The following is a 25,538-nucleotide window of genomic DNA, read 5'->3' on the forward strand; positions in this document are numbered from 1 at the left end:
TGTTAAGCCTCTGCTTTGTTGGGTGAAGATCTGGTCTAGTGAAGAGACAGCTTTTAATTGGTCAGTTATCCTGGATTGCCTCTCACTTGGCCATGCTTTTAAAATCCAGTGGTTACGGTATGTTAAGTACACCCTCATGGCCCTTGGAAGAGCTGACATTTTCCTGAGACATGACATAGTGAAGTCTCAGGATAAAATAGTTAAAGAATTGTTTTTCAAATATGCCATGGCTTCCTGTGAGGGCAAGGAGCTTAGTATACACAGGGTAAGAGGGCATGTTTTAGTTACGTCCGTTCAGTGCATGGATATTTATCTCTCTATTCTAACTAGTGCCTATGACAGATTTTTAATTACCCGTTTTAGACTAAGGGCCAGATGTAGGTAAATACCATTTACCGATTCTAAAATACCGAATTTTACCGATTCGGTATTTTAGAATGGGTAAATGGTATGTAGGTATTAATTCGGTGATTTTGACCGAATCTGTAAAATTCGGTAAATACCGATTCGGTATTTACCGAATCGGTATTCCCCATTCATTCCTATGGGCCTCCAGGCCCATAGGAATGAATGGGGAATACCGATTCGGTAAATACCGAATCGGTAAGGGGGAAGACCTACAAGGGTGGCAGGGTGTCACATTAACACCCTGTTGCACTCCTGAATAGTGCATGGGTGCACATGTGGCACACATACATGCCCTAAGGGCATGTATGTCTGCCACATGGCACTGTTAAAAAAACACAAAATAGCTTTTTTAACGGTTTTCGTTATTTACCACCAACTTGTAGTTGGTGGTAAATAACAAATCCTTACAGGTGAAAAGCACTCACTTGAGTGCTTCCTACATTTCAGATTCGGTAATTTACCGAATCTGTATTTAAGAATTCGGTAAATTACCGAATTCTTAAATACAGATTGGTAAATTACCGAATCTGAAATGTAGCCACCTACATCCCAAATGCCTAATACCGGTAGGTAACGGCCGAAATTCGGCAATTTCGGCCGTTACCGACCGGTATTAGGGTTCCTACATTTGGCCCTAAATCTGCTATATCATCTATTGGCTTCCCCAGCTGTTTTTGTCTCAAATTTAGAGGCTAGAGGTCCCTGTGGCTGCGACAATAGGTCTCTACAGGATACTTAACATTTTGTATTCCTTTGTAAATATTTTATTCAACCTTGGCGATTATTTCTTAAACCTTTTTTAAAAGAACTGAGATTTAGACATGCTCGTGTAGCTCTATTATATTTGCAACTTTTGCCTAATGTTCGCATGCTTTTTATTGTAACAAACTTTTTAAAAACTGCACCAAGATCAAGAAATTCCAGATGTGGATGATGGATATAAGGACTATTGCGATTTTACACATTTTATGATATGTTGCTGCAAATCAATATGTTGCTGATTCTAAAATAATGTATTCTCTTTTAAGGCTGTTATCACTGCCAAATAAAGATTATTAATATTATTATTCTTATAGACCTATCTTCTGCCTTTGATACGGTCAACCATGAAAAACTCCTTGAACGCCTCAATATCAGTATGGGATTGGATGGCACCATTCTTGAATGGTTTAGATCCTTCCTCCAGAATCGCTCGCAGAGAGTCCTAGTTAATAGTAGCTTACCCGCCTACACATCGATCACGGCTGGAGTCCCCCAAGGATCCACCTTGTCCCCTACCCTCTTCAATCTTTACTTTGAACCGCTCGCAGAAGTACTACGCACTACCAATATTGCCTACCATATGTAGGCCGACGACACCCAGATCTACATCAAAATCTCATCTCTTGCGGACATTATCTCCCTGAATGAGGACTTGAAGTTGACTGTCCATTGGCTTTTCTCCAATCAGCTTAAACTCAAAGCAAAAAAACACAAATTTCTTCTTATCTCCCCACCCAAAACCAGCCCGGACACTCAGGAATGGATTAAGACTATCACAGCTTTAAACTGCACCCCTACCTTGGGGAATAACCCTTGACTGCAACTTGAACATGCGTGGCCATATCAACTTGATGGCCCAAACAGCCATATTTCACCTAACCTACCTAAGGAACCTAAAACCTATCCTTGACACCCCGACCTGAAAATGGCAATCCAGGCAATAGTCATCTCGAGACTAGAATATGGATTCTCAGCCCTCGTAGGTCTTCCCAAGATTTCTTTGGCCCCTTTGAAAGCCTGCCTCATTGCTGCCACCAGACTTCTAACTGGCTTTAAGAAGTTTGACAGCATCTCTCCACACCTAAAAGCTCTGACCTGGCTTCCTCTCGAAGCCACAATTCACCTGAAGCTGGCGGGCATCACTCACAAGGCCTTATACACTAATTCCCATGCATTTCGAGCCCAGAAAATTGTGGTATCCGGAGGAGCCAGAAACTCCCGGTCTGCCAGTAACCTCCTGCTCCAACCAGCATGCTTGGAGGTGCTCCAAGTATATGGAACTCTCTCCCACCCACCATTAGAAGACTTCAGTCGCTGGCTCGCTTTAAAAAAGAGGCCAAAGCCTTCCTAATGGGTAAATTCCTTGCCCAACGCCTGCAATGCATTCACTTCAGTGACTTTGTTCTACCTCCTACCACGGCCTCTCCATGGTTCCGTGACTTGGTACCTCCCCGGCACCTATGGACTCCCCACCCGGGTTTTTGAGATCGCCTGTCTCCTGTACATGTAACTACCTGTTATGATCCCAAATGTATTCACCCCTCCCATGTCTTTTGTATACCACTTGTCAATCCTGTAATGCACTCTGATACCCTCACCGGTCTGGTTTGCACTCCATAAAAACCCTAAATAAATAAATAAATAAATATAAATAAATAATATGATTAATTGGAAATATATTGTACATTTCCCTTTGTAGGCAGGTCTGGAAATCCCCATTTCGAGTTTGTATCTAACGAAACTGATGAAGACAATAAGATAATTAAGTTTCATGGGCTATGTTTTTGTGGTTTTATTCATTTTCAGAAGGGTGTTGTTTCTTCGTGTGATTAAAAGGGCTCTTTTGTGGGTGCCTAGCTTATAGTGATCACCTAATGCAACGCTCTTGATTGGTTCATAAATGTATTTGCTGCGGCAGAGGAATCATGGGCTGAGTACTGCAGCAGACCTTGAAGTATTAGTGTCCAGTTTAAGATGGTAGCCACTTTAGGAAAGGTTTCCTGCCAAGGACTGGTCATCACATGTCCACGTCCTGAGTTCTTCAGAAGCGGTCGCTCCCCACGCTGCTCCCTGCTCCTATCTGTGGTATCGTAGCGCTACATTGCCAGACCGCGGAACTTTTTGTGCCTGCTTAAACTACTATCGTAGCACTATACTGCCAGACTGCCCAACTATTTGTGCCTGACTGTAGAGTTTTCGTGGCGCTGGACTAGTAGATTGTTATTTAATTTATTTTGCATTGTGTGTTGCTCGCTTGCCTGCTTGCATTGTTGGTGCCTGATTGTGCCAGTACTGCTTGCCCATTTGTTCGCGTTTGTTGAGGCTGTGCCCCAAACTCGTCCTGCTTCGCTTTTTGGCGTGCTGCCATTTTGTTGTTTGTTATTGTGCTTCCCAGCCCGGCTCTCCACCCCGCTCCCGCCTCCCAGCTTCTCCTCCCTCCCACTGTAAGGTTAGGCTCTGCCCTCTCGACCCTGCGCTGTGACCGTCCTGAGTTCTTCAGAAGCGGTCGATCCCCACGCTGTTCCCTGCTCCTATCTGTGGTATCGTAACGCTACATTGCCAGACCGCTGACCTTTTTGTGCCTGCTTAAACTACTATTGTAGCGCTATACTGCCAAACTGCCCAACTATTTGTGCCTGACTGTAGAGTTTTCGTGGCGCTGGACTAGTAGATTGTTATTTAATTTATTTTGCATTGTGTGTTGCTCGCTTGCCTGCTTGCGTGGTTGGTGCCTGATTGTGCCAGTACTGCTTGCCCATTTGTTCGCGTTTGTTGAGGCTGTGCCCCAAACTCGTCCTGCTTCGCTTTTTGGCGTGCTGCCATTTTGTTGTTTGTTATTGTGCTTCCCAGCCCGGCTCTCCACCCCGCTCCCGCCTCCCAGCTGCTCCTCCCTCGCTCCGCCCCCCTCCACCATCCTCTTATGACAGATGCATTTGCGTGCAGCCTTCACGCGCAGCGGACGCGCCCCATGCGCGCCGAAGGTGCACCAAAGGTAAGCCCGTCTATGCCCGTCCGGGCCTGGACCGCGCCCAGCGCCAGACCCCCTGGCCCCCGCATAACCCTCTCCTCCCGCTTAACGTACGACACCGCAACCCTCTCAGCACTTAACCCTGGCCGACTCCCAAATTGTTACCAAGCCGCCCCAGGACACACCCATGGACCCTTCACCTGCCACTCCTGCAAGTTCGACTACATCAGGTCCCACACCAAATCCAAAGACTCCAAACAGTGCTCCGACACTAACCACCTGAAGTGCATCCTGCTCAACACCCGCTCGGTCCACAGACACGCCATTGAACTTTGGAACCTACTCGACACCACATCGCCTTTCTCACAAAAATGGGATGAACGCCTCTTCAGCGCCCGACATCGCCATAGCCATCCCGGACGGTTACAAGATCATCCGAAAGGACCGCATCAACCAAACAGGAGGAGGCATCGCCATCGTTCATAAGAACACCATCCGCATCACGACCAGCTCCGATGACAACCTCACAACCGCCGAACACCTTCACTTCCAGATTCACACCGACCCTAAGACCACACTCAGAGGCACCCTCATCTATAGACCACCCGGACCCCGCACACAATTCAGCGAAGACATCACTGACTTCATCAGCCCTCACGCCCTTCCCTCCGAGGACTACATCTTACTAGGAGACCTCAACTTCCACCTGGAAAAGAACAACGACAGCAACACCACCACCCTTTTGGACAACCTCGCCAATCTCGGACTCAAACAACTTGTCGACACCCCCACCCACCTTGCCGGGCACACGCTCGACCCAATCTTCACCTCCAGCAAGCACATCTCCTTTAATCACACCTCAGCCCTCCATTGGACGGACCACAGCTGCGTTCACTTCAACTACAAAAAGACCACGACCCACAACCACCCACAACCTATTCCCCGGAGAAACTGGAGTAAAATTACCACAGAACAGCTCTTCACATCGCTTCACCAAAACCCTCCCGCAAAATCATCGAACCCAAACCAAGCAGCCACCAACCTCACACAATGGATTACCCACAGCGCTGACGAATTAACACCCCTGAAAAACCATCAAATCAAACAAGGCAGCAAAAAAGCCCCCTGGTTTAATGATGCCCTTAAGAAATCCAAGAAGACCTGTCGCACCCTCGAGAAAGCCTGGCGAAAAAACCCAACCACTGACAACATGACCACCTTCAAGAACGCCACCCGCAAACACCACCAACTGATCCGATCCACCAAGAAATCAGCATTCAAGGATCGCCCCGACAACAACGCCCACAACAGCAAAGAACTATTCAACATCGTCAAAGAGTTTACCAACCCCACCGCCGGCACCAACGACATCACTCCATCCCAAGACCTCTGCGACTCTCTAGCCTCGTTCTTCCACAACAAAATTGCCTACATACATAACAGCTTTGGAGACCAGCCCACCCCACCTACCTCCGAAATAAAACCCACCTCCAACAATCTCTACGCCTGGAACCCAATCACCACTGAAGACACCATCCGCCTGATGAACACCATCCACTCAGGATCACCAACCGACCCGTGTCCCCGCCACATTTTCAACAAAGCAGACTCCATTATCCCACCCCATCTCCGAGACGTCATCAACTGCTCCTTCAACTCCGCCACCTTCCCGGAAAGCTGGAAACACGCCGAACTCAGCGCCCTCTTGAAGAAACCTACAGCGGACCCCACTGAACTTAAGAACTACCGCCCCATTTCACTCCTCCCTTTCCCTGCCAAAGTCATTGAGAAAGCTGTTAACAGTCAACTAGCCGCCTTCCTCGAATCCAACAAATCCCTCGACCCTTCACAGTCCGGCTTCCGAGCCAAACACAGCACCGAGACCGTCCTCATCGCAGCAACAGACGACATTCGAACTCTACTGGACAACGGAGAAACAGCTGCCCTCATCCTACTTGACCTCTCCGCAGCCTTCGACACAGTCTGTCATAGCACCCTCATAAAACGCCTCAACAACGTCGGAATACAAGGAAAAGCACTAGACTGGATAATCTCGTTCCTCGTCGGATGAACCCAGAGAGTCCACCTCCCCCCTTTTAGATCAGAGGCCACCGAAGTCATCTGACGCGTACTCCAAGGATCCTCACTCAGTCCCACCCTTTTCAACGTATACATGAGTCCCCTCGCATCCATTGCGCGCCAACACAACCTCAACATTATCTCCTACGCAGACGACACTCAGCTGATCCTATCCCTCACCAAAGACCCAAACACCGCCAAAACCAATCTACACGAAGGGATGAAAGAAGTAGCCGAGTGGATGAAGAACAGCCGTCTAAAACTTAACTCAGACAAAACGGAAGTCCTCATCTTAGGATCATCCCCCTCCGCCTGGGACGACTCATGGTGGCCACCGGCCCTGGGAACTGCACCCATACCAACAGACCACGCACGTAACCTGGGCTTCATCCTAGACTCCTCCCTCTCGATGACCAGACAAGTCAACGCCGTCTCTTCATCATGCTTCAACATCCTACGAATGCTTAACAAAATCTTCTGTTGGATCCCCACTGAAACAAGAAAGACGGTCACCCATGCACTGGTCACAAGCCGACTAGACTACGGAAACACCCTTTACGCCAGAACCACAGCCAAACTACAGAAAAAACTCCAACGCATCCAAAACACCTCAGCCAAACTCATCCTAGACATCCCCCGCCAAGCTCACATTTCCGGTCACCTGAGAGACCTCCACTGGCTCCCCGTCAACAAGAGAATAACTTTCCGCCTCCTCACCCACGCACACAAAGCCCTCTACGACCTAGGACCCGAATACCTCAGACTTCAGATCTCTGGTCAGCCTACATCTTTTCTGCCCCTCCTCGCAGAACCTCCTCCCGCGGAGACCCAGCTGTCCTGTTTTCCTAGTCCTTCCCTGGAGGAATTCTGCCTTCTGGCGAACGGTGTGTCTTCAGGATCACCACTTGATCCTATGCCCCACAAGATCTGGAAGGCATTCCAAACTGAGCTGTTTCCACCGCTCCACGCCATTTGCTGCCAGTCTCTGAGCACAGCAGTAGTTCCAGATAGCTGGAAGAGGGCAATTGTTACTCCATTGCTGAAGAAGGCCTCCTTGGACCCTTCAAGCCCGGCCAATTACAGGCCTATTTCGCTTCTGCCTTTTATAATAAAGGTTGTGGAGAAGTGGGTCACGAAAACACTAACCAGCTTTCTGGAAAAGAACTCCTGCCTGGATACTTCACAGTTTGGCTTTTCGGCCAGCTCACAGCACGGAGGCTGCTTTGGTCACCGTGCTGGACGATCTTCGAGCGCGTGTCGACATGGGCAAGTCAGCATTTTTAGTGCTGCTTGACATGTCGGCCGCGTTCGACACGGTGGACCATGCAGTATTACTGGACCGTCTCCGGAGCACAGGAGTAACTGGCCTGGCCTTGAGATGGATAACATCCTATCTCAGTGACAGACAGCAGGCAGTGGCATTACCACCTTTTCGCTCTGCCATGCAACTAGTGGGTCAGGGTGTCCCCCAGGGGTCGGCGATCAGCCCGATCCTGTTTAATCTGTACTTGCGACCTCTGGTTGCCCTGATAAAGTCATTCGGCATATCTGTCATCAATTATGCCGATGACACTCAATTGATTTTTTCATTTGAGGGTACCAGGGCAATATCGAGAGACACCTTCCACTGCTGCATGGCGGCCACAGCAGAGTGGCTGCGAGCCAACTCGCTTCAATTTAATGGATCCAAAACGGAGGTTCTCCATTGCTCCTTAGACCGTACCCCTCGTCCGCTTCCGGACGATTTTTGGCCTACATCTATTCCAGGTACGGTAGAGGCTGCTGAGTCGGCCCGCAATTTGGGAGTTTTGTTTGAATCCAATCTGCAGCTTGAGGCCTCTGTGAACCGTACCGTAGCGGGCTGTATGGGCGTACTTCGTGCCCTACGCAAGATCCTACCGCTTCTTCCCAAGGAGGCAAGGGCAGAGGTAGTGCGCAGTTCTATTCTTAGTCGATTAGATTACTGCAACGCACTACTTCTGGGAGCACCAAAAACCTTGATTCTAAAGCTTCAGAGGATCCAAAATATAGCGGCGAAATTGGCCCTATCCCGTCCTCGATCTGCCTCTTCCTCTGGCGCATTAGCAGACCTCCATTGGTTACCCATCCAAGAGAGAATCTCCTTCAAGGCGCTCTGTCTCGTCTTTAAGGCCTTGCACGGACAGGGGCCGATACCGCTCCAAAACCTTTTCTCCTGGTATTGCGCTGCCAGACCCCTTAGATCCTCCTCCACGTTTCTGGTGACGGTCCCCAGGATCAATAGAGTGAGGATGGGTGGGCGTGCTTTTAGCTTTACGGCCGCCACTCTCTGGAACACCCTCCCGTTGACACTGAGGTGTAGACAAGATTTCATCCCTTTTAAAAAGGATCTTAAGACCTTTTTGTTCCCTAGAGCAATGTAATTGGTAGCATGCCCGCAGGACAGACGCAGTCTCAGCGCCAGGATACCCTTTGGGTGGCAGCCGCGCTTAACAAGCAAATAAATAAATAAACATTCACGCTCCAACGTAGAACACTTGCATTCCTGCACAGAACATTCACGCTCTGACGTGCAGCTCTTGCACAGAACATTCATGCTCCGATGTATAGCACTTGCGTTCCTGCACAGAGCACTTGTACTTTGCAGGTATCAATCCTTTCACCCACGTTCATAAGCAGACTGGCACAGAGCATCTTCTATAGGGTACTGGCCTGCGCGGGTTCAGCTGACGGGCCTTTTAAGTGCACCAAAAAGAGCTTCTCTGCCATTTCTTGCTGCCGATTCCATCATGGCTGCCACCCTGTCTTCTGCAACGGATTCTCATCAAACGACTGAGGCCACAGCAGGCCTTTTTATAGACAAGTGTTTTCTTGTAATATTAAATGCAAGGGGTCCTGGAGCTGTGCGTCATTATGTCATAGCTCTTCCAGTCTGCTCCTTGCTCCAGATCTCCCCCCACAAACTGCAATCTTGCAAGCCCAGGGCAGATTTTTTTTAAACTTCGGTTCAGCTGGCTTGAGTCTTGCAAGCTCCCGTGCTGCAGCGAGAGTAAGGATGTCTCAACTGTGCCAGTTCTGCTGACTCCGGTACTGGAGCTGCAGTACTGCCGGTCTTGCAAGCTACGCTTCACTTGGCTTGAGCCCTCCAAGCTCCCGTCCTGAAACTGTACTGCAGATGTCCTGTTCTGTCTGTAGCCTGCGAGCCTACTGCCTGCAGGTAATGTCGCTAAGAGGTCACCCTTACCTCAGAAGCTCTCAGAGGCGAGGGACTGGGCCCTCGACCAGCTGTTAATACTATATCAAAATATGTCTCTAGATTAGGAAGAGCTACTTTAAAATGGGGGCTTGGGGGTGGCATTCAAAGAATGTCCACCCCGTGCTGTTTTGGGCACCTGGTATCGCCCAAGAGCGATCGCGTGCAGGCGAGGCGCCTGCCGTAGAGCGCTGCGTTTTCAAACGCCGCCTTCTAATTAGTGCCAGTTGGGGGTCCCAGCGTCAGGTAGGCAGGAAGCGCGCTCGTTTTATGCCACTCCTGACAGATTTATTAGCTCTTTGAGAGGATTACATTGTTTTCTTTGAAGGTGGAAGCGGCAGAGAAAGTCAGGGTGTTATGTCAGGAGGGGAGGTAAGATTTATTGCCTCTTGGAGTTTTAAATCAAGCCTGGACAGACTGGGTTAACCCTTAAGAAGGGCTTCCTCAGAAGGGGTGTCGGCTGCAGTAACTGCCTGCACATTACCAGACAGTTCCCCTGAGGTGGTGCCTGGAGGAATTGGAACGTCCTTAAACAAAATGGCCAGAGAGGCTCCCCTGCCTACTTCCGTGCAGCAGGTTGTGGTGATATGTAGAGGGAGGCCTTGCACACGCTCAGTGAGGGGCAGAGGGGCTAGGAAACCTGCCTTTCTTAAAGGGATATCCAAGTTTTCAGAAAGGGATGTTATGGCTAATAGTGAGGCGTTGGCACCACCTAGTGGCAATGTTCATTTATGTAATTCTGGTGATGTTTTGAATACATTTTCTGGAGAATTGTCTGTGAGGCGCGATATTCCTACATTTAATACAAAAATGAAACTATCTAAGGCTGAGGCTTCCGCTTCTGGTGACACGCCACTTTTCCCTGTCATTTCTTCAGATACCAGTAATTTTTTCAGCGAATGGTAATATTTTACCTCAAGTTCCCCCTTTAGCGATTGGGAAAAAGAGGGCTCCTGAGGTGTTTTCTGGTTTGCCTTTGTCGCATTTCCCAGTCAGTGAGAGGGATAGGACTTTTGTTCCAACCTCTGAGGTTGGTGGTGCAGAGGTTAGCCTCCTTAGGTCAGCGAGTGAGCCTCTCAGAGCGGGCAGTTGGCTTTGGATGGAAGGAAATAAATAAAAAAGGCAGTCAGGCGATGCCTGAACCTCACTCCTCTGTGAGTAGTGGCGGCTTGCAGGCCAACCCAGCATCAGAATTGAGGACGGGCATCAGGTGCAGCTAGTTTCCAGCATCTTGCTCACCTTTTCGTAAGTACCTGGTGATTTTCAAGGACCCTACATGTCTGCAAGTAGTAGCGACTTGCAGACTGATTCTTCAACAATGCTGCAGAAGGGCAGCAGGTGCAGTGCACCTCCGTTGAGCAAGTTTCAAGCGTCTTGCACACCTTTGTCCACGCAAAGAAAAGTTGTTGAAGAAATTTTCCCAAATCCCTTACTGTTATAGGCTCTCCCAGTTCAAGAAAGTTGTGAACTGGAGGGTTTTTGATGGCGGTGTTGGGGATGGGGCTCAGCCTTCAAGTAGTGGAGTCATACGGAACTCTTATGATAACGATAATGATGACTTATCAGAACTATAGGAGGGTGAGATTGTAAATCAAGAGAACCTTTCTAATGACCATTTTCTTTCCACACGGGGGGGGGGTCTTGTTAATCAGATTTCTCGAGCTAATATTTTACAGACACAAGAATCCGAAAGAAGCTGGAAGCAGCTAGAGCGTTTCTCCAAAGCCTCAGATGGACTAAGTACAAGAAAAAGTGTATCGCTGGACAAGCCCCTTCAAGCAGGTGGGCAAATTAGTGGCAGCTGTGCTCAATCTAATGTTAGAAAACGTAAAGCAATCACAGTTCCTGAAAAAGTCACGGATGCTAAGGTCTGTTGTCATTGCGAATCTACAAAGTTACAAGAGCAGGTATCCCCTAAGACAGATAAGTTTCCAGATAAGGCATCTGGCTCAGTTTCTACGGAAGATGGCAAAGAAAAAAACAAGAGTTTAAAGAGGTTGCCCTACATGGGTGGGTCCATGCCCTTAGGTTCATATCTATATAAACATACTAAAGACAAGATTTTGAACGGGGAATTTGTAGATGTTTTTAAAATACTGCATAGAGAGCTCCAATCTAAAGAAGGTTCAAGGGTAGAGGCATAGGAGCTATTGAGGAGACCCAGGGTTCCCACTAACATTGATTCCTGGACTTCAGCATTTCTGATTTTTGCGATTGTTTACTGTGAAAAGTTTCCAGACCGTTCGGTCTCGATTCTAAAATATTGGGACACAATTAGAAAGGCTCAGGCAAAATTTGGGGGTTTTGCATGGTTACACTATGATGAGGAGTTCAGAGCTCGTTTAGTGCTAATTCCCGAGAAACCTTGGGGTGAAGTTGATAACGAGTTGTGGGTTCAGTGGATGTATCCCCAGAGGCCTCCTCCTGCATTGCGTACCGCCAGTGGGTTAGCGGTTACTCCCCGGCCCTTTCTTAGTAGACCCACTCCGGGAGGGGTGGGATCATGGGCAAAAAACACAACTTATGCCACAGGAGTCTTCTGGAATTTTAACAGGGGTTTTTGTCAAACATATCCATGCAAATACAGGCATGAATGCTCGGAATGTGTGGGAAAACATGCCGTGTTACAATGTTTTAACAAACATCCAGCTTTTATACAGGTCAGGGCAGAGGCAGAGGCTCCCCTGTCCAGCCTCCTTTCAAAGGTGGTTACACCAATTGATATTCCCAATTTGTGCAAGTGGCTCAGGTTTTAACCCCTCAGAGAGAAAGCTTTAAAATTGCAGTGGGGGTTTAAAGAGGGCTTCAAACTTAGTTATAAAGGTCCCAGGCAACGCAGGTTTGCGCAAAATTTAAAATCTGCTAAGCAATTACCACAAGTGATAGCTAACATGTTATACCCTGAAATTGCTGAAGGTAGGATAGCTGCCCCCTTCTTTTCTAGGCCTTTTCCCAATCTTATTGTTTCCCCTTTAGGAGTGGTTCCTAAGAAGACGCAGGGAGGATTCCATATGATTCAACATCTATCTTGGCCTCAAGGACTGTCGGTGAAGAATTTCATAGCAAAAGAGGACACTGTAGTGCAATTCACCTCAGTGGGCATAGCTCTGCAGTTATTTGTAAAGGCCGGCTTAGGAGCGGAGTTGGCAAAATGTGATATAAAGTCAGCTTTTAGGTTACTTCCAGTACATCCCCAAGACTTTGAGGTACTGGACATACATTTCCAAGGTCATTTCTTTGTTGACAAAGTGTTACCTATGGGTTGGGCAGTATCCTGTTGACTGCTTCAAGATCTCAGTTCTTTCTTACAATGGCTTTTCTCATTCAGGTCAGGCTACATGCAGGTGTCTCATTATTTGGACTATTTTCTTTTTGTTGGTCAAAGAGGTTTACAACTATGCGGTAGGGCCCTCCAATGTTTCAAAGCTGTGATGCAGGAGTTGGGAGTGCCATTGACAATAGAGAAAACAGAGGGTCCAGAGACATGTCTAATATTCCTAGGCATAGAGATTGATACACAAAAAATGGAAGCCAGGTTACCCAAGGTAAAAGTGCAAGAAATTGTGTATTTGCTGAACTATGCTACAGGGTCATGAAAACTGTCTCTATTAGAGATGCACCGGTTGTTAGGACATTTGAACTTTGCCTGAAGAGTAGTGAAAGCTGGGAGATCTTTTTTGCAGGTGGTTGAGTTTTGCCATGGCTGGCGTGTCATTACCTCATCATAGGGTCAGAGTATCTCTTCACATGAGAGCAGATTTTGAGGTCTGGTTGATGTTCCTGAAAAGTTTTAATGGTGTTCCTATTAGGTCCATTGACAAGCATTTTCTGTGGTCTATACAGATATTTTCTGATGCTTCCGGAGCAAATGGCTTTGGACTTTTTTGGGATGGAAAATGGTGCGCTGAGCCTTGGCCTCAGCACTGGATCATTGAGAAGCGCAGTATTGCATTCTTTGAGTTTTTTCCCTTGATAGTAGCACTGTCAGTCTGGGCAAGTTCCTAGCTAATAAATCGGTGCTGTTTCACGTTGACAACAAAACTGTGGTTGATCTGGTCAAGGGACAGAAAGCAAGGGAAAACGCCTGCTTCAGCTGTTCCAGAGCTTCATGCTAAGTAGCTTAATGTTGAATATAATCTTTAGAGTTAAGCATATTCCTGATATGGACAATAATATAGCAGATGCGTTATCTCGTTCCCAGTGGCAGAGATTCCGTGGTTTGGCACCTTCAGCAGATCCAGAAAAGACTCCATTCCTCAGGAGCTATGGCTGCTAGTGGACTGAAGATAAGGATGTTGGTAGAGCGCTTTCTTGCTATCAGCACGCGCTTAGCTTACAGGAGGGCTGGGGAGGTATTCCTACAGTCAGGTGCGGCTTGTCGTAACAATAATCACCTTGGACTGTTACTACGCAATGATGATATACTGTTTTTCGTGCTGAGCAATATTGATAGAGACATAGCAGCTACCACCATTACAGGAAAGCTTTCAGGGATAACTTTCTATGGAAAATGCCTTTGGGGTTATGACCCGTCGATGGGCGAGTTAGGCAGAAGAATATTACTAGGTTGGTCTAAAGTGAAAAAAAAATGTGGGACAATAATGCGCATACCTATATCTTTTGAGTTATTGGAAGGGCTTATAGCAACGCTGCCTACACTTTGCTATTCCAAGTTTGAAGTTGCACTTTTTACACTTTGCATGTTATGGTTATTTTTTGGTGCCTTTAGGGTATCTGAACTTTTAGGAAAACTGTCTATTCAAGGTCTAAGATATTCAAGTTTGAAGCTTTTATTCGGTTAAATGAATCAACCATATAAGCAAAACAAATATACATCATTATTATCATTATTCACAGCAATACACAAAAATAATGATAAAAGTTACCCATACATAAATAGTAACAAATATGAATCAAGAAAAAACATAAGAACAATATAATAAGCACAGATACATAATTCGTATACTCCCCCTGAATATATGTAAACATAAGTAGTTCGTATCCATAAAAAGTACAAGTGCAGGAATTACTTAAAAAGCCCTATAGATCATACAATCGAATATCAAGGTCATTAGTTTCCTGGTATATATCACTTACAGTAAAAATGTTGCTGTATAAGTACATAATTCATATACTCCCCCTGGATTTATGTAAGCATGAGTAGTCCAAATCTTTAAACGTACAAGTGCAAAAATTACTTAAAAGCCCTAAAGATCCTACAATCAAGTATCAAAAGATTATTGATTTCCTAATATGAATCGCTTTCAGAAGGAATGTTGCTGTATAAAAACAGAATCCTGGTTCCTCTCTTCTTAAGAGCAAATTCATTGCGTCTTTGGTATATCTTGTATCAACATCCGCGGATTTAATAAAATTCCATCTAGAGTCATCTGAAACAGATCAGAGAGGTAAAGGGGCTAATGTGATGTCGTGGAAACTTAGTGGTCCGCAATGCCCATGGTTTACCTGGTTACACTTTTAAGAATTTCCTCATTACTCTAATAGCAACTGTATTTTTCAGCACCAGGATGTCTCCGAGTTCACTGCTTCCCAGCTTTTGGCGGTATTAAGGAAATCCTTGCTTGCATTAGGATTGAATCCGCTAGATTTTGGCACACATTAATTTCTCATAGGAGCTGCTTCAAAGGCCGCCAGGAGGGGTTTTTCCTTGCAGCAACTGCGTCGACTTGGTCGCTGGTCATCGAATTGTTGTTTAAAATATGTTAGAAGTTTTAATGAATGTTGAAAATCCATTTTGTTCTTGCTATCATGTATCTCTTTCTAGTTCCCCACATTCCTTCATCACCATCCATGGCGAATGTATGGATTATAGGACATTCTTTCATCAGATGGGTGGCCAAGCAAGCAGACAGAAGCCACTATGGTATTAATTTAGGTTTTAGTTTTGAGGATACGGACATTTTTAGGTATGGTAAGAGCGGAATGAAGTGGGGTCAGCTATTACCCAGTTTGAATGAGTTGGCAGCTTATAAGCCATTACCTAAGGTTTTATTAATTCACTAGCAGCCCGTCCCGACGTTGTCCGGGTATGAATTTACATTACAGAAGAACACATTCATTTGTGGTAGGCACGGGGAGACAAAGCGATTTGCCTGGAATCACAGGATGTTGAGCTGATGCCGAGATTCAAACGTAGCTCCCCAGCTCTAAAGTTCGCAATTCTAGAACTTGTGGCGGGAGGTGTGTCTAAAAGTGTATGTCGGTGCTGGCCATCAATGAGAGAGACCTGTGCATTTTTCAAATCGGTGGTGAAAAAATATGAGTATGTTGCTGGAGATGTGGGCCGCCGTGCCACCAATGTACTTACCGGGGGAGGGTAAACACCCATTATTCCGCAACTTTCTTTCCGCATACCATCACTCCGCATACTTTCATTACGAAAGTACCATGACTCCGCAATGCCATTATAACGCATGGGATTACATTTTATATGCTTTTACCACGCATACATTTACAACGAAATTCGTTGTAAATGCATGAATGGTAAAAGCATGTTTTTTTATGTTTGGATAAGGTAAGTATGGGTATAGGGGTATATGTTTTGGAGTACTGAGGTATATGTTTTGGGGTGTTTGGGTATTTTAAGGGTTCATATATAGTTTTGGTTTATGGGGTACAGGGCTAGCTTTAGGGTTTAGGGATAGGTATGGGTTTTGGGGTACAGGGGTATTTTTAGGGTTCAGGGCTAGGTTTGGGTTTTGGGATATAGGGGTATTTTTAGGTTCAGGGGTAGGTTTGGGTTTTGGGGTACAGGGGTATTTTTACGTTTAAGGGCTAGGTTTGGGTTTTAGGGTACAGCGGTATTTTTAGAGTTCAGGGCTAGGTTTGCATTTTGGGGTACAGGGGCATTTTTTAGGGTTCAGGGGTAGGTTTGGGTTTTGGGGTACATGGGTATTTTAAGGGTTCAGGGCTAGTTTTGGGTTTTGGGGTACAGGGGTATTTTAGGGTTCAGGGGTAGGTTTGGGTTTTGGGGTACAGGGGTATTTTTAGGGTTCAGGGCTAGGTTTGGGTTTTGGGGTACAGGGGTATTTTTAGGGTTCAGTGGTAGTTTTGGGTTTTGAGGTACAGGGGTATTTATAGGGTTCAGGGCTAGGTTTGGGTTTTGGGGTACAGGGGTATTTTAAGGGTTCAGGACTAGGTTTGGGTTTTGGGGTACAGGGGTATTTTTATGGTTCAGGGCTAGGTTTGGGTTTTGGGTTACAGGGGTATTTTTTAGGGTTCAGGGGTAGGTTTGGGTTTTGGGGTGCATGGGTATTTTAAGGGTTCAGGGCTAGTTTTGGGTTTTGGGGTACAGGGGTATTTTAGGGTTCAGGGGTACGTTTGGGTTTTGGGGTACAGGGGTATTTTTAGGGTTCAGGGCTAGGTTTGGGTTTTGGGGTACAGGGGTATTTTTAGGGTTCAAGGGTAGGTTTGGGTTTTGAGGTACAGGGGTATTTATAGGGTTCAGGGCTAGGTTTGGGTTTTGGGGTACAGGGGTATTTTTAGGGTTTAGGGATAGGTTTGGGTTTTGGGGTACAGGGTATATTTATAGGGTTAGTGTTTAAGGGTGTTGGGGTATTTTAAGGAGTAAGGGTGGGTTATGATTATGGGGTGCAGGGGTATTTAAAGGGAGCAGGGTGGACACCCGGAGCTGGAATGTACAGAACCTTGGAAGAAAAAACAATGAAATATTGGGCACGACGCTCGCTTTTTTTTCCCGTAATTCCACGCCCTGCACACGCCCACACCCCCAGCACACGCCCACAGCACACGATATGAGACATGGCATGAAGGGCGGAACGTACCACACGCCCCCAGCGTTTGTCACGCCCCCCAGCACAAACCCACAGCACAACGCAGACACGCTCACAAAGGACTACTTTGCTGGCACAGTTCTTTTACCTTTTAAATGTATATGGTGGGCGTCTGCATATCCTATGTCCTTCTGCTGCAACTGCCCTTTCCAACGCTGTATTGGGTGTTGTGATTGGTGCTGTGGTTCCTGAGATTACCCGCCTCAAAGGTTTGGGCTCTCTCTTTATTATATTAGTATAGATTTTGGGGGAAATGATTTAGTTAAATTGTCTGGCCTGGGACTACTTCTTGAAGTAAAAGGTGACTTAGACAGAATCGTGCTTTCTTGGCCCGATGTAAAAGTCGTAGTCACTGCACTCGTACCTAGGCGAGTGTTGAGAGGCACAGAGAAGTTTTCTGCCATTGACAGGGCCCGTCGAAAATTTAACAGAGAACTTCGCCAGTTCTGCCTTATCAACGACATATCCTGGTTATTGCATGATGACATCAGTAAAGATGATTTTCAATTTTTCAGATTGGATGGTGTACATTAAACTTTATTGCAAATGAATTGTACATTGTAAATATAAAAGATAACCTACAGCCTCCGTGGGGCTGTAGGTTTGCACAAGCAGCTTTCCTTCTATTTTGGGGTCATATATGATATTAAAGAATTCTCGGTTTTCTTGCAGTGATGATTCTATGGTTTTTTGGGGTTTGCTATGGCTCAATATGTGCTTATGTCTCAATTCAAACACGTTAGAAAGAAGGCGTGGGGGGACAGGAAAAACGCCTTTCAGGGTTTTTTCCTGGTGGCAGATTGGGACTGGATTAAGGCAGGTAGGAAGAGTTGGGGCAGGCAGAATAGCTTAGGTCAGAAGGGAAACAGAGATAAGGGGTTGGGGTAGAGGTTCCAGGTGGGGGAGAATTTGGGATCTATATGGGGGAAAAATTCATCGGGGAAGTCTCTTGGGGGATCGATATGGGGAAAATTTCATTAGAGGATCATGGAGGGGTGATTGGGGCGGGGTATTTTCATTGAAAGTGCTGTTTTATCGTTGCTAATTAAAGTGACCTTTTAACCCCCAACGGTTTGCAAAGTGAGTCATTGCCCGATGGGGGCTTGGTGGTGGCATTCAAAGAATGTCCACCCCGGGCAGCTTCGGGCGCGTGGTATCGTCCAAGAGCGATAGCGTGCAGGCGAGACGCCTGCCTTAGAAGGTGGTGTTTTCAAACGCTGTGTTCTAATTAGTGCCAGTTGGGGGTCCCAGCATCAGGTAGGCAGGAAGCGCCCTTGTTTTATGCCCCACCTACTCTCCCATTTAGGCATATTTTTTGTAGGTACAAATTACCTATTGGTTCTTTTTCCCCTGGTTTCATTGGTATTTGTCACCTTTTTCTCTTGGTGGGCAGATTGGGACAGGATTGAGGCAGGTAGGAAGGGTTGGGGCAGGCAGAATAGCTTAGGTCAGAAGAGAAACAGAGATAAGGGATTGGGGTAGAGGTTCCAGATGGGGGAGAATTCATTGGGGGACCGATATGGGGGAAACTTCATTGGGGGATCATGGAGGGGTGGCGGGGACGGGGTATTTTCATTGAAAGTGATTTGATTGCATTATGATGCTGTTTTATCGTTGCTAATATAAGCGACCTTTCAACCCCCATCTGTCAGCGATGTGAGTCATTGCCTGAATGCACCATGTGAAGAGGTTTTCCCTCTCTCTCTCTCTCTCTCTCTCTCTTTCTTTTCCCTCTCATGTCATGTCTGTCTCGGGCAGGCTTCCTGTCTCTTGTTCTTCCCTCTCCTTCCTTTATCTCTATATCCCGCTTCTTCTTCCATTCATATTTTTCTTTTCACTTTATTTTTTCAGCCTCACCTCTGCCAATCTCTACATTCTCTCTTCCTTTTCATCGTTCTCTGTATCTTTCTTTCTTCGTCTGCCTGTCTCTCTCCCTCTCTTTTTGTCTGAACTCAGAACCCGCTCCAATGCTCAACCCCTCTCTTGCAAAAGTATTTATATTTATCAATAGCTCTAATCTATCTTTTTCTCTCTTTATTAAACAATATTTTGTATTTGTTTCTCTAAAAGCCTAAATGCTGTGTAATATTTGTTTCTAAAGCGGACATATAATTACTGCTCACCTCTTCGTGAGGTCATACACCGGCCTCGACCTCTGAAAGTTTCCAGTATCTTCTTACAACAAAGGAGAACTGGAAGGAGCTCTGTCACGAGGAACACACAGTTTCCCTCCACTCCCTGGCTGCGCTGACACGGCTGAGGGACGTCATTGTGTGTGTGTGATCGGCCCAGTGATGAAGAGGAGGAAGGACCCATTATGGTCCCACAACAGGCAGATTGGGTTACTTGGTCCGAGCACAAAGCCTGGGACAGCCGTTGTTTACCAATGGCACCAAGAGATACCTGCCTGGGATCAGCGCCCTGGTTCCAACAACACAGTATCTAGGGGCCTCGTTCATTTCAGCAGCATCAGATTGATTCTTTACACAATGTACATTGTGTTTGCTGTAAACAACGGAGAATAACATGCTTAAACATTTTTTATGCAAAATATTGTGCATGGAATTTCCATTATTTAACAGTAATTCAATGGGTACAGTTGTGTGCTTAAGATTTATTGTGGGAGAAATCTACAACGCCATGTGCTTTCATCACCAGCTGTCACTGTACCAGTACTCAGTGTGGCTAAAAGCTTTGAGCTGCCAAACCTGGTTTACTTGCCCACCTAAGAGTGCGACCCCCCATAGAGGAGCCTCGGCATCATGTCCTGGTCTTCTGGAGGTAGAGAATATAATTAAGTCCTACTCTTTCACTCTCTATTTATCTTCGGCTCTCCTTTTCTCTCTTTTTGTCTACGTGTATCTATAGTATCACGCCCAAGATGGCACCGAATATGCACTGCATACAGCCTTTGGGCGTAGAACGGGAAATAGAAAAGTGGCCACACTAACGGGAACTCCATTTCCAAACCGACAGAGCTAGGGGACCGCCTGCCATAGGTGCGGCGCTCCCGCCATACGCATTATGAGGCCCCTGCCACACTGGTGGGCGCATCGCACATTCCTAACATTGCGGCGGGTGGTGCTGCAGCACCCGTCGCAATGTCAGAAATGCATGTCGTGCATTTGCATGCGCAAAGTGGCAGGCACTGCGCGGCGCCTGCCACCTTGTTCATGCAAATGCAGGGGGGTGCCATAGGTACGACCATGTGCATCCCCCACCCTCCCAACACCCTGGGAGCTCCTCACGATCTTTCACCTGTCAGTGCTTATCAGCTGATGCAAAGAAGACACAAGCATGTGAGCAAGTAGGAAATACATCACTTGGGGCACTGTACAACCTGCCAATAAGTACAGTATTATGCCTCATATTTTTTACAATTGCAAAAATGCCTTTCAAGAAGGGGGCAATTGCCTTCGGTAATCCTGGCTCCATACTGAAATTGTCATTTGCTTAATTCTACATATGAGGTATGCACCTGTTATATTCAGAAGCAGATGATATATATGGTGTTTACTGTATTGTCATATAAGCTGTTACTGTAAGAGATAACCACCAAAATGCCATAAAGAGATTCCAACAAATAATTTTTTACAGCCACAAACATATTATGACAAAATATCAAATATTTAAGATGTTTACATCCCGCCACTTTCACATGTCTCCAGCTGCCACTAGTTATACCCATGCATCTGTACGGAAACCAAGGTGAAGATACTTTGGGCCCGATTCACAGAACTAACTTAAGACGAAATCCTAAACTTACTACTTTTGGTATTCACAGAAGTTAGGATTTTGTCTTAAGTTTGTCTTAAGACAGACTTAAGATAGACTTAAGTTAGGATTTTATCTTAAGTCTGTCTTAAGACAAACTTAAGACAAAATCCTAACTTCTAACTTCTGTGAATACCAAAAGCAGTAAGTTTGGGATTTTGTCTTAAGTTAGTTCTGTGAATCGGGCCCTTTGAGTGGAAGTGTCCAGTAGCAAAAGTACTTTTACCGCTATGGAGTGGCAGAAGCCGTATACGATGTTGGTGTAAGTGCAAACTGTAAATGGAGAATGCAGGCCTGAGACACAGTGAGGATGGATGGAGTATGGAGGATGGCGGGGGAGCTGTTGGGGCATTGGCTGAAAGAAGGTCTGGCTATAATAAGAGTCATGAATTGTGAGTGGCTAGAAGAGATTGCTGGGGCGTGAGTTTGAAGCGTAAGTGACCACAAGTGATATGAGTATGATAGTGTGGTGATTGTGGCAGCAGATGGAACTCATTGGAAATAAGGACATGGCTGGATGGATGGGGTTACCTAGTTAGTTATCTTACCTTTGCCCTACCTGGTGATGTGGTACGATGCGGAGAAGAAGGGGACGTTGTCCTTCCTTTGCCTCTCCTTCCACTACTGGGACTGCCCATTTCCGCCTCTTCATCTTCACCCGTGTCCTCCCCTGAGCATGCTGCGTTGCTCAGCCCAGCCGCACAGTCATGCAGATTCCCAATCTTCTTTCCCTTCAAAAGGATTTTTCCGCTCAGCTGCTAAAATACAAATTGAAAGAAAAGAAGTCAATTCTGTTGGGACATCATCAACGGCACAAGGTGCATCACATGCAGCGGGGCACCTCTCCCTGCCCCATCATTACACCACCATTGTAAATAGAGAGCAGCATCAAAATCAATGTGTGTTGCAGCGGAATGCCCACTGCAACAACCCTTGCCTGCCCTTTCACACTAACTGTAGTGTGAAAGGGTGCCTTATTTACAAGGCTGTGTTAAGCCACGTTAAGCGACTTAATGCTGCCTTGTACATAAGACAAAGAGCTTATCGCCAAAGGAAAGCCACAAAAAGTGATGTTCCTGTGGCGATAAACTCTTGTAAATAGGCCTCCTTATAACGTGTGGAGTCAAATACAAAATCAAGATTGCATGCTAGAGTAGAGAAAAATCATTTAGATGGTGGGTAAACATTAGACAGATGGGAAGAACTTATGTCGAAGCAGGAAAGAGAAGCAGAACCTTGGGTGTGAAGTGAAAGTAAGAATGGGGATAATGAAAATAAATATTGGGAATTGTCCCTGTAGAACGAGGCACAAACCCTTAATAAGAGATAATGGAGAGTAACGGGATGGTACAAGCAGAGAATAACAGTGAACCAAGAAAATTCCCCTGGTTGATACCATGGTGATGAGAGTGAAATACCAACAGAGAATATTTTCAAGAAGAGGAAATGGTGCATTGGAGAGATAATACTGACATAAATTACAAGTTCAGTCAGTGATCCCTAGTGTAGAAAAGAATATCCTGAAAACTATGGTGATCCACCCTTTCAAAAGGTACAGACAGGTTTAGTTAGATTAGAAAAGAGGAAGGTTTATTATGCCTGGCTTGATGAAGAGTATTGGAAACAGAGTAAAGCAGTTTCTTTAGGGTAAACAGTACAGAAGCCAGATTGAACAGGTGAAAAGAAATGAGTACGCAGAAACTAGGTGAGCTCACTGTGAGCTATATGTTAAAGTATTTTACATAAATATGGGAGAAGAGAAATCAGCGGTAAATTAGAAAGATAGTAAGAATAATCAACATTTATTAGAGCAGAGGGAGAACTGAAGATTTACAGAAAACACAAAAAGATACCATATAAAAGGAAGTTGCTAAATAGTTTTTAGATAAGAGATGAGATGAGATTGAATTCACCATGAGAATGGGAATCATCAATGGGAGAGGCAGTAGGGCCAGAAGAAAATGATGTTGTCTTCAAAGACTATAGATGTGTCAAAGGAGCACAGAAAGAGATGGTTGGGTAGAAGGATTTAAAGGAGAGAAAAAAGAGGAGTTCAAGAAACGAGAGAAAAATAATATTGGATGTCACAGAATTTGTAAGAGAAATAAGAGGAAAGTCATGAACATTAAAGAACTAAGGGGTTTATTATCCAGAAACGGCGTTGAAATTATCACCGCTTTAGCGGCAGGAAACTGCCGCTTAAGCGGCGATAACGGGCTTGATAATATGCCCTTGTGAATTCCCATAGAAGCCCATGTTCTGGTGTGAACATGGGCTTCTATGAGAATTCTCTACGGCATATTATCAAGCCCATTATTACTACTTTAGCGGCCGTTTCCTGCCACTAAAGCGGGGATAATCTTAACTCCGTTCTTGATAATATGCCCCCATAGCCCATATTAACAGGCACAAGTGATAATTATCACTAAACGCGCGTAGCTCACATTAAAAAGAAAGCTAAGTCAGGATTTTACCTGACGTTAGATTACAGCGATAAACGCAGTTAACACAGCTTTTTTTATTGCTTGACCTGCGTTGTTAGTAGAGCGATGTTGGTTCTGGAGATGGATTCCATGTGGATTCGGTGAGGAACGCCTACTATGCATGTCATTAGCGATAAATAACGCTGACATGCAAAGTAGAAAAAAAATGCAGCTAACTCAAGGAAACCCAAGCTACAGCGAGTCCTTGTTAATAGTGAGTTAAAAAAATCGCTGCTTTTCCAGGCGCTATGTGCCAGAGAAGCGGCATTAGGTCTCTTGAAATATATATCCCACAGAGAAAGACAAGCAAGATAGGAATACTTGGATTACTAAGAGTATAATGCAGACCTTGTGGGTTGTTAGAGTGATTAGGAATAAAGGCTTGAAAGTGAGCATAACTAGCTGCCTTCCGCTTTCCATACGAAACAGCTCTGCAGACTTTCTGCTCTATGTTACTGGAAAGTATTGTGTGTTGTCAACTTTTCTTTTGTCTAAGCTAATAATCTTTTCCCTTTTGTTCAATCTGGTTTTCGTCCTGGTCATTCTAGTCCAAGATACTTTCTGTACTAACTCTTTAATTCACATTCCACAATAATCAATCTTCTGCTCTTTTTCTCCTCAGTCTCTCTGCTGATTTTCACACGGTGGATCACTCAAATCTGGCACTGCTCTTAATTGTTGTCATTCTTTCAACTTACTACTGATCATTAGTTTTCAATGTGCAAGAAAGGAGTTGTCATTTCTCCCCACCCTGTTCTCCTTGCTCTACTACTGCTTCATTTGTATACCACTGCATTAGGTTCTATGACCTTTTCATTTCACATTGCTGTACTGATGACATTCACATCTATTATTTATTTTCTGCCTTCACTGATCCCCTCTTGTCTTTCTTCCATTACAACTGGATGGTGTTGCAGTTCCCAAGACGTAATCCAAAAACAACTGAGATTGACTTTTCACCTGCCTCATAAACTATACCTACTCCTATTTACTTTAATTCTACTCCTTTTCACTTTTCTCCCCTACTGTGATGTCTTGGAAGTATCTTTGATTCGTCATTAACTTTTTCCAAACAACTTTTGTCATTCATTAAGAACTGTCACTTTTAGCTTCATAATATCCAAAAAATGTGATGCAGGTCACTCTCTAGAAGCTCTAAAGCTTTGGGGGGCAGCAGCGCAGTTAACATGTAAACAAGCTGCAAATTGCAACTGCATGTAATGCAAGAGTGAGATGTGGACTCCAGTTTGAAATGGAAATATAAAAGTACAGGATGTAACGGTTCAAGTTCTCCCTATCTTAGAATACCTACTAAAAGCTCTGGTGCTCTCCAATTAAAAGTATTGAAAGCCCTACTAAAAGTGCTGTGATGTATTCATAAAAGGAGCTAGAACTTCCTTGCTGATTAAGCAAGTTACTTTATTTAAGTTATGATGTTAAGTAGTAAGTCATACTGACAACCCCATCAGGAGCAGCTGTCCTGCTGCTCAGCCCTCACCCAACTGGCATTCACAAAGCACTAGCATTCCACTCATCCAACATTCTACATCACATGCATACAAGCTGAGCAGCAGGGAGACTCAAGATACAACATATCTCCCTTCGTTATGGGAACAATTGCATTGCGACAAATAACAGATGAATTAATTAAGATAATGAAATACAACATGCTGCTGCTCTTTATTTCAAATGCAAATGTGCAGGTAATCAGTTCCTGGCAGTATCTGCCCATTTAAGCCTCTGTTGCTTCGTACTATATCGGTGACCTCTGGCAGGCTAATTTTATTTGATCTATCTAAATAAAGATGATTGGAGACATGTAATACTTACCACTGGGGATAACTACTATGCTTTTTTCTAAACTACTTAGGGCACCAGTGACAATTGAGTGCACATTTCCATGCAGATATTTCACAGACACAAAGACCTCTGTAGAGAGCATAGAGATGAAATTCATGTTCAACTCTCATGGCCTGATGAGTTTACATTTTATCATGTTTGAAAAATGTGTAAAATGT

The 25,538-nt window shown here is 45.3% G+C and overlaps 1 protein-coding gene across 1 annotated transcript in view; it reads right to left on the reverse strand.

The window, feature by feature from the left end:
- The window catches only part of PLCD4 (phospholipase C delta 4), a 380,183-nt gene that overhangs the window by 69,265 nt on the left and 285,380 nt on the right, over nucleotides 1–25,538 (reverse strand). The window contains exon 11 of the mRNA XM_086954454.1: nucleotides 21,586–21,795. Within this exon, the coding sequence (XP_086810580.1) occupies nucleotides 21,586–21,795 (210 nt within the window). The remainder of the gene's footprint in view (nucleotides 1–21,585; nucleotides 21,796–25,538) is intronic.

Source organism: Lissotriton vulgaris, chromosome 2_1, assembly GCF_964263255.1.
Source record: "Lissotriton vulgaris chromosome 2_1, aLisVul1.2, whole genome shotgun sequence".
In the NCBI taxonomy this organism is placed as follows: Eukaryota; Metazoa; Chordata; class Amphibia; order Caudata; family Salamandridae; genus Lissotriton; species Lissotriton vulgaris.